The 9,574-nt window shown below is 39.6% G+C and overlaps 1 protein-coding gene across 1 annotated transcript; it reads right to left on the reverse strand.

The window, feature by feature from the left end:
• Nucleotides 1-18: 18 nt before the first annotated feature.
• si:ch211-283g2.1 (sodium- and chloride-dependent GABA transporter ine) lies at nt 19-6,490 on the reverse strand. Its single transcript, XM_031310672.2, has 13 exons — nt 6,289-6,490; nt 5,681-5,815; nt 5,401-5,605; nt 3,444-3,576; nt 3,228-3,362; nt 2,958-3,061; nt 2,725-2,849; nt 2,079-2,191; nt 1,846-1,986; nt 1,639-1,738; nt 1,347-1,447; nt 1,059-1,226; nt 19-937 (listed from the first exon to the last, which is right to left on the reverse strand). Exons 1-13 carry the CDS (start codon nt 6,461-6,463, stop codon nt 785-787), a joined length of 1,788 nt encoding a protein of 595 aa, XP_031166532.1. The 5' UTR covers nt 6,464-6,490; the 3' UTR covers nt 19-784.
• Nucleotides 6,491-9,574: the final 3,084 nt, after the last annotated feature.

Below are 9,574 nucleotides of genomic sequence, written 5' to 3' on the forward strand. Positions count from 1 at the left end.
ATAAGACACAAGCTGTGAACTTTGTGACAGGTTTTTATTACACATTTCATGACTTGTATGACCCATGTACTCCTCTGTTTACCACCAGCATATATAATTTTTATCAGCAGTGCCCTGTTCCATTTGACCTAATAAATGAGTCAGCAACAATGAATTAGTCCACAGTGGTTTATATTTTAAAGGGAAGAGGTTCAACACACAAGTTCCACTGTATGAACTGTAAATGTTAAATAGTGGCATTACTTTGACATTTTATTGGCTTAGATATAAGTACTAAATCTGAGTACAGTACCTGACCTGAGATTTATCAACACTCATACTTGCATCAACAGACATGGCCAAAAGATGGCACCCTTAGCAAAGTAAAGTCCACAAGTTAGGGACGGGAAATGTGTGTGAAGTCCTGAGTGCCACTCCTTTATCATTTCTGTCACAACAGAGGAAGTGTTGGCCTGGATATTTCAGATGTATACAACCATAACAGATTCCAAACGCTGTCTTTCCACAACATCTTGTCACATTAAAATTCCGCAAAACTGTAAGACGTTTCTTAAAGCTACGACAACAAATTGAATTAGTAGGCTCACAAAAATGGCCATTTTAATATATCTGCATGGCAGATATGCAGCGACACATTTTCACAATTATGTAAATAATTTGTGTAGTATACTTCTGTTTAACTTACCAGACGTTTGTTGAAGATTTAAAACTAATGAAAACAATAATTTGTGATTAACTTGAGCTGCCACTCTTGGTGGCTAGGATTGTGCAAAGTACAGAGGTATCACAGGTTTGTCTGAATAGGAGGTTTTTCAGGTAGATGGATGTTGGAGCTGATGACAGCTATGTCTGGATATGCGGCATCTCCTCCCCTCTCATAATACGGCATTTTTGACATTCCATCCGAGGCGCATGGTGTGACAGACAACTTCAGTTTCTGTAGGAAAAATGTACCGATAATATTGACACATGAACATGACGAAGCAACATTTGCACGTGGGTACTACCTGCAATAGCTTGGGTGGGGTGAAAAAAAGGAAATGGTTAATGTGTGTTACCTGCATGAATGAGCCAGGTAGCACCCACAATGTATGAACGGCACCCAAAGGAATCCATATGATGGAGCCCATGGCAATGACCCAGCCGACCCCCTGAGCCCAGGGAGGAAAGACATAGTCCCCATAGCGGGCTGGTTTGAACTGGATGATGGAGAAAATCAGGATAACCTGCCGCAAGAAGAAACATGCAACGTTTAGTTGTGACACTAGTAGATGGATCCCAGTTTGGCTTTAGGGGGAAAACTATGATTTCTAAATCATGTTGATGAAAAAAGCCTGTCGACTTACAGTGATCAGCACAGGAGCAACTATTAGCCAACACAGTCTGAAGAAGATGTTTGCTCTTTTTCCAGTCATCTCCTCTAGGTTGTCTGAAAGTCGAGTTACTCCTGTGCATGGAAACTTCAGTAAACAGCCATGCTTATTTCATTTGCATGTTGACAGACATTTGCAGCATTTGGCAATAAGAATGAAAGTTATATACATACAGCCTTAGAAGTGTTAAGATATGTCTACTTTGGGAGTTAATTACATTAACTGGCCACTGAAAAAAGAAAGACAACTGAACACATTTGCTCACCATAACACCAACAGATGGCTATAACCTCAAAGACTGCCAGAAACATGATGGACACTATGGCAGTGTAATGGTCCATGAGCTGGAACACATAGATACCCACCTGAAAAGAGACACATATCTCTTCAGAATGGCAGGTAAGTGAGAATAATGATTTGACAATCTGGTTATACTTTGTCTAAAGTGCCTCCAGTAAATTACAGTCTATACCTGCATGACGCAAGGAATTCCTAGAAGGCACGCTGCACCACAAACTGCAAGAACAAACAGCTCCTTCCGCTTGAAAATTTGAATCAGATGTTGGTAGAACTCATCCATGAGACTGGTCACCATCACTTCAACCATTGCAAACTGGCAAAAAAAAGAAAGAAAAAAATCAGAGTCACTGTAGGTGTGTAGGATTGCAGCAATCATCACTGAAGTTGTAATTCCCCATTAACTACCTCACTGTCCAGTCCAAGGCAAAGCAGCATGAAGAAGAACACCACAGCCCAGAGCTGAGCCACTGGCATGTTGGCAAAGGCTTGTGGGTAAAGAACAAAAACAAGTCCTGGACCTGGATACACAAACACACAATATGTGAGTGTATAGCAGTTCTGATTGGAAAAAAAATGTTATGACCCTTCAAAGTAGTAAAACTGACGTAAAATTATGAAAATCGTCATGAATATATGGAGAATGTATCAACATCTCTAGCACAACCTCTCAGTGAGACTTGATTGCAAAAATCAAAATGTATCTTTGTTAATAAAACTAGTGAGAAGTTCATTGCTAGACATGCATTTGAAAGAAGCATACTGATGGTGTGTATAAACACACGATTTGTTATATATATATATATATATATATATATATATATATATATATATATATATATATATATAAGGATACTGATACTATATAAGGATACTGATTTATAACCCTACAAACCCTCACAAAGGCAAAATATTGTTTTTATTAAAATCATTTATATGAGTAATTACCCAGTCATACTCACAGTATTATTGGAAAAAAGGCAACAAACCAAAATTAAATCAAACTAATCCTCCTGGAGCTGAAGATATTAGTTTGTTTACTTTGTTCTCTTACCATCCACAGCCAGATCGCTGACAGGGATGCCCTGCAGATGAGACATGTATCCAAAAGCAGAGAAAATGACAAAACCTGCCAGGATGCTGGTGAGGGAGTTGATGATGGATATAGTAAGGGTGTCCCTGCCGGGGAAAGAAGATGTTTATTTAATATCCCTTTCTTACTGCCCAGTGATCCTTAACAATAAGGAAAGGGGGGAAACTGAGTGGATGAGGATTTTGGCTTATTACTTCAAAACGTTGTTGTTAAAGGAGTTGTAGCTGGACATGGCCATCAAGGAGCCAAAACCAATCCCGATGGAGTTAAAGATCTGAGCTGCAGCATTCACCCACACCTGCAACACAGAGGGATGATCATCCAAAACCACTGATCACTGACAGTACAAAGTTTCAATACCCATGCCAATACGAATACTAGTATAAATCTACTAGTTAACTGCTCTCATATGTCAGACAGAAGCTATTTCCAGTTCCTCGTCTCCTCTGTTTCTTCCTTCTTACCTCCACTGAGAGCAGCTTGTCCCATTCCGGCACAATGAAGAAGGTTATTCCATCTAATGCTCCAGGAAGCTGCGCATTATTGATCAGCAGTGCAATCAGGATAACATACGGGAATAGAGCCGTAAAGTACACCACCTACAAATAGAGACAAACAATGGTTGTTATCCACTGTCTGCCTCCTTGTTTCTGTCTTAATTTCACTCTCTTTTCACACACCTTGCCTGTTGATTTCACTCCCTTAAAAATGCAAAAGTAAATGAGGATCCAAGCCAGAAAGAGAAGGAGTAAAAGCTCCCACCGGACCACTCCTGTTTCATCTACTCCACTAGTCTGCTCCAGCATCTTATATCTTCAAAGAAGCCAAAGAAGAGAGAAAGTTGTAATTAATACTATAAGATGATTACATTCTACATTTATTCTGACATTATTCCTTTAAAACTGAACACACTATAGCCATTAGAAAAACACACGGTCCCACAGTTTGCAATTAGTTGGACAATTGGCAGGGAAGCACTTACATGTGATGTCCCTCAGGGGTCCATTTTGGTGATTTTAATGTTTCTGATCCATACTGATTGTTCTGTCATCATCATCTGACCACCACTGATCATTGACCATTTTTATCAACCAAATACTATCTTTGCGCCCTGTAAGTATTTCTCTACTATTCCAGTTTATATTTCACATGATTAAATGTTAACTTATTGTGACCTAAAGTGGGAAATCCTTATTTCAATATATATTTGCTGTTTTAGGGGTGGAAGTGTTGGTCAGTCGGTCGAATTGTACTTTGCATTAATAAAAACCTGGTTGAGGTTTACACTGTAGAGATGCCTACCAGTACCATACATATTATAAACAGTTCATGTTCACATATTTAGATAAAAAATCTGTATTTCTTACATCTCCTTTTCACATCTCTGCCTGCCCAACACTGCATATGATATCATAAAATCACAAGTGAGATTTTAACAAATTGGTATTCTTTACAAATAGCATTACAGCCTAACTGGGCCGCTAGCAGTGGTTAAAGCTGATGCTTTCCAGCAACAAAAATTGTATGTTCATATGGTTTCGTCCACAGTCAGACTTTGTAGACTTTTAATCAAGTGTTCAGTAGAAACCTGATGTGTTTGTCTATCAAGAGTCGCCCTGTAACTGCCGACCAAACAAGCTGTCCTCCCTGAATTTTGACGAATTAATAATTTCCCAAGCAATCACTGTGCAGTTCGGGCATTCACTATAATTCAGTAAAATCAGTTGCTTGTCTGGCACATCCCGACTCCCAACTAATGTTTAACCAAAACATACAATACATTCCCACATGTATCCACTAACTAAACAATTTAATGAGTAAACCAAAATGTGATGTTTCGCTCCACTGTCTAAACAGAAATATATCCACAATGAAAAATATAGCTTCTTTTTGAAATCTTAAGCATAATATCACTGCATATTGAAAGCTAATCCCAATACGCATACTAGTTTATCCACATTAAAACCCAAAGACCCAAAATATGTTTGAAACTGCTGCAGAAGAAAGCTACGAATATTTATAGATATAAACATTTTACATTAGACTATAGAGAAAAGTTCAATGACTTACTCTGACAGACCTCTGCTCAGGTTGAAGGTGGGCCAGAGTTTAGATGGGAATTAATTAGGTCACAAATCTTTGTCCACCAATAAAAATGATAAAGGTGTCATTTCCCCTAATAGGTGCAACAAAGCTAACAGAAAGATGTCAATCAATCGGTCTAAACACACCCACACACTCCTGGGAAGATGTCTAATCAACCAGATTAACTGAATCATTTGCATTTTTGCATTGCCCTATTGTCTTACTGTTTACAATCCTCATAGAGCTTGTTCACATGTGTGTATGTATTTGTGTATGTGTAAGTGCATATGTATGTGTATATGTGTATATACACCCTTTTTTAAATACATACTTATACCTGTACATAGTCAAATGTTTACCTTGTTCAGCTTTGTTGCCCCAGTTTTTAGCTGTATGTGTATTTCTGTGTACTTTGAGAGCAACAAAAGAGTCACATTCCCTGTACCTGTTCACACTTACTTGGCCATTAAGGCTGATTCTGATTCTACTTATCTAGTCTGGTTTTACAATTCTGAGAACCAGTGCTGGTTTCTCCCACACGGTGCAACATACTTGAAGAACTCCTGGCTAGCTGTGGAGGAGTAGCTGCTGTTGGTGGCAAGATTGGTACAGTTTGGGGTGTTCCAGGTGTTGTTGCAGTTCTGCCAGGGTAGCGGTGCCTGGAAGGAGCTGAAGAGGTAATAGAGGGCCCAGGTGATGACGACATTGTAGTAGGTGCACATGATGAAGGAGATAGCCACTGATGCTATGCCCACTCCTGAGGACAGACAAAAAAATCTGTTTGGATGCCTTTCAGTGACTGGGGAAAAAAATATTTCATGCCACGGAGTACCTTTTAACAGTGGGCAGACAGTAGCCAGAGCATGGACAGGCCCTCTCCTCGTGTACTGCCCCACAATCAGCTCCATGTAAAGCAGAGGGATCCCCAACACCACCAGCATAATCAGATATGGCACCAGAAAGGCACCTGACAGGAAGTTATGGCAAGTCAACTGTCACTCACATTTTGCTGGCAAAGGAGGTTTCCACTGTCTCAGTTTTATGGTATCCTGTAATATTTAACTTCAGTGAAAGTTATCCTGTTATTGCATTTCACTCCTTATATCGTGAGTAGGTCATTTATAATGTCATAAAATATCTGTAAACCAATGTTTCTTCCAACTGTACGTGCAGGATTTCGCATAACATTATGGGGTTGTAACACATATTTTTTCATGAAATGCACACTATGGTAAGTTCAGAACAACATGAACATTTTTAAACACAATCAGCATCACTACAGGAAAAGGTGTTTGAATGTAAGGGCTCACTAATAGCACCATGTGTTAAGCTTCGGACCCAGATTCTATACCTACGTATACCTATGTGTATAGGTACATACAGAGGGCAGTCTAGTTTTATAATTCAGTTTGAGGATGATATGTCAGCTTCGTGTCTCACCTCCTCCACTCCTGTAGCAGAGATAAGGGAACCTCCAAACGTTGCCCAGACCCACAGCACAGCCGATGCCAGCCAGGGTGAACTCTATCTGCCTGCTCCACGTTGGCCTGTCTAGCTGTTGCTCCATGTCTGCTCCCTGTGTCACTACTGTCGCTCGTCTGGGCCCAAACTCCATGGAAAGGTTGGCTGGAATTTAAGGGACTCTGGGTGATATAACTTTTGTTTTTTATGATGCTTAATGATTAGCTTAGCAGAAACACTCCAGCTTGCCGCAGCTCCGAGGCTCACATAGGTCACACATGTTGTCTTAGTAATGGGTGTCATAAACTAATCAGATTTGTGATTTTGAATAGCAAGTGCACAAAGGTTAAAGTTGGGTTTTTTTTAAGTGGAAATGCTTGCATTGACAACTTATTCTTGACTAACAGGCTCAGCAATTGTTATAGAGTTATATAGAGTTAAGAAGCTCAGTCGAAGAAAAGAGACAGGACTTAACTATTAAATCGCTTTTATCATAATATATTAATTTGAATATTTTAATATATATTATAACATTTCATGGATTCCACAAGCTCTGCCTCTGTTACACCAATATCTTCACACCAATGTAAATCTTAGGCTCCCCAGTAAAGATAAAAGGAGCCAGTATGTTATACATAACTAGTAGGGCCTATGTTACACATGTAATGGGTGTTGTTAGCGACACGTGCTGTAACACAGATTTCAGGTGGGGTCATTGCTGTATAACAAACACATGCCTGTAGCTATAACTTTTGTGATAAGCAGAGATACGGCTAGTGTTTTTTTAGATATGTAACCATGAAGATATACAACAAGCACAACCATGCAGCAGCTTTCTAAAGAGCTTTTTATCAATCAGCCTTCTTTGCTTGCACTTGTCTTTGCAATTAGGCTCATGTTCCAGCTGGATATTTATTTATTTCCTTTATTGTCCCGAGATCAAAATGGTTAATGTTTATTTCCCCATTGGCCAAGTAATGTTAATGTTTTCTCTAAAATGATAAACCTGTCTTCCCCAGCTCCGCCCTCTTGTCCAAACATGGTCACTTCAGGCGCCAATGGCGACAGTCAAAACTTCTGAGGCCTCAGTGGGTAGAGCAGGCGCACATATACTTCGAGGCTTATACCTCGACGCAGAGGTCCAGGGTTCGAGTCCGACCTGTGACGATTTCCTGCATGTCTTCCTCCCCTTTCTCACCTAGCTGCCCTATCAATAAAAGGCCAAAAAATTATCTTTTTAAAAAATTATGCAAACTTCTAGCTTCAAAACAGTACAGTTTACAGTCAGTGCTTTAAAACGGCAGTCCACAAACCAATGGGTGATGTCACTCATGCTACATCCATTATTTTTACCGTCTATGTAAAAATAAAAATCATTAGATCATGATAGATTATTAATGTAGTTCTGTAAAGGCAGGGTGTTAGAATGTAAAAGTGCAGTGCAGTGGTTATAGTCCAAGGGGGGAGGTTTCCATGGATCATATTAGGTCAATTGTATAATATTGCTATTGGTTCAATGGTTTCCTCTGTGGCGAGGGATCAAATTGGGAGACAGTAGGATATCAGCAGCAGTAGAGATGAACTGGGTTTAATGGAGCAGATTGATTTGAACAGAAGTACAATACAAGAAAAAGCAGAAAATAAAAAAAAAAAATGCATTTGTTATACAGAGAATCTGTTGTGCTGGTCATCGTGGCACTTGATTTGTGTCTGTGGGCCACCTGCTGGATACAGTGGGAACATCAGACTACTGCTTGGCACCTGGGAGGGAGGGGTTTAAAGGACATTAAAGCTTTAGTGAGTAACTTTTTGATATTAATAAACGTCTGTTACATTCAAGCCATTGCCAAATGAGTTGCTACAAAGCTAATTAAGAATATCAGCTCCACACAACTCTCTCTGTATTTCTCAGTATGGCTCAGAAGGTCTAGGTCTAGCACCAGTCTATTCCTGCCTTTGTGCTGCAATCCTTGTAATGTAATGCAGCAGAAGCAATCACACTCACTCCATCTGTCAGCCACAATGGAAAACAACATCACAATGGCACAGATGTGAAATAGCTGATAAAATTATATGCACCAACAAAGGCCATCATAAACTCAATGAAGCTTAGAGAACTAGAAAATAAGATATCATGGCGTAGTGATGATGTTCACATCATCACTATTTATATATGTAATTATGAAACATTAAAGTAGCCCTATCATGTGTAATCTCACAGAGGTATCTGAGAGAGCATTGTTTGGGTTATAGTGGGTAAAGATATTTGCCAACCGCCACAAATGAGCAGAAATCATCAAGCATCAACTGACTGATAAAAGGCAGTCCTGTATTTTGACTCTGCCAGGGTCAGGGGTCTAAATGTGGATCAGGTTTGTGATTTCTGTAGATCCGCCACCACACCCAGGAGTTTAATCGTGCATACAGAGGCAACTGCTAACATTCAATTAGTGTCATTCTCTGAAGTTTTGGAATTCTCCGGAAAGTAGTCATGATCTTTTCTGATTAGTGTTGACAAAGTCTTAGTCAGAAAGTTACAGGTTGGGCCACTTCTTTTCTGCAGTAATTGCCCATCAAATATTTTAGTAATGAAGGTCAAAGATTGTAATTGTGCAGAGTGAATGCATTCATTTGATAAGGAGAGTACAAATATATACTATATATAAATATTACGTTGAATATCCTTGCTTTTACTCAGCCCTAGAAATGAGTGGCTTTTGACTGAATTGTGCTTGAAGCCAACTGAGCTGATGTGTGCTGAGTGCCTGGCATCGTAAGGCTGGCGTGCATCACCCAGGTGGGTGCTACACATTGGTGGTGGCGAAGCGCTTTGAGTGTCTATGATAAAGCACTATATAAAATGTAATGAATTATTATTATTATCATCACTTGTTGTGAAAATACAAACAGCTTGTCATGGGGACTATAGAAATAAATAGAGAAATTCTAATACTATGAAACACTGTGAATTTTATGTGCACACATTATAGCACAACTCTAAGTACACATCTTGCAAGCTGTAGCTATCACAACAATATTTGACATAACACTACGTGACATGGCTGAGTACCACGCACACACGCAGAGACACACACACACACACACACACACACACACACACACACACACACACACACACACACACACACACACACACACACATTACAGAGATTCTTGTTTAGGTTAGTTTTCGTGAGAGGACATTTGAACAACCACGCCCATTTTATGGTATCCTATACCTCGACGGTGGAGGAGGGGCAGAATC

Source organism: Sander lucioperca, chromosome 13 (assembly GCF_008315115.2).
Source record: "Sander lucioperca isolate FBNREF2018 chromosome 13, SLUC_FBN_1.2, whole genome shotgun sequence".
Taxonomy (NCBI): domain Eukaryota; kingdom Metazoa; phylum Chordata; class Actinopteri; order Perciformes; family Percidae; genus Sander; species Sander lucioperca.

Coding starts and splice junctions, on each gene's coding strand:
- si:ch211-283g2.1 (XM_031310672.2), bottom strand. CDS start 6,463: ATGGAGTTTGGGCCCAGACGAGCGACAGTAGTGACACAGGGAGCAGAC. Junction 3,062..3,227: donor ACAAGCTGCTCTCAGTGGAG/GTAAGAAGGAAG, acceptor TCTGTGTTGCAG/GTGTGGGTGAATGCTGCAGC. Junction 1,739..1,845: donor GAATTCCTTGCGTCATGCAG/GTATAGACTGTA, acceptor GTCTCTTTTCAG/GTGGGTATCTATGTGTTCCA.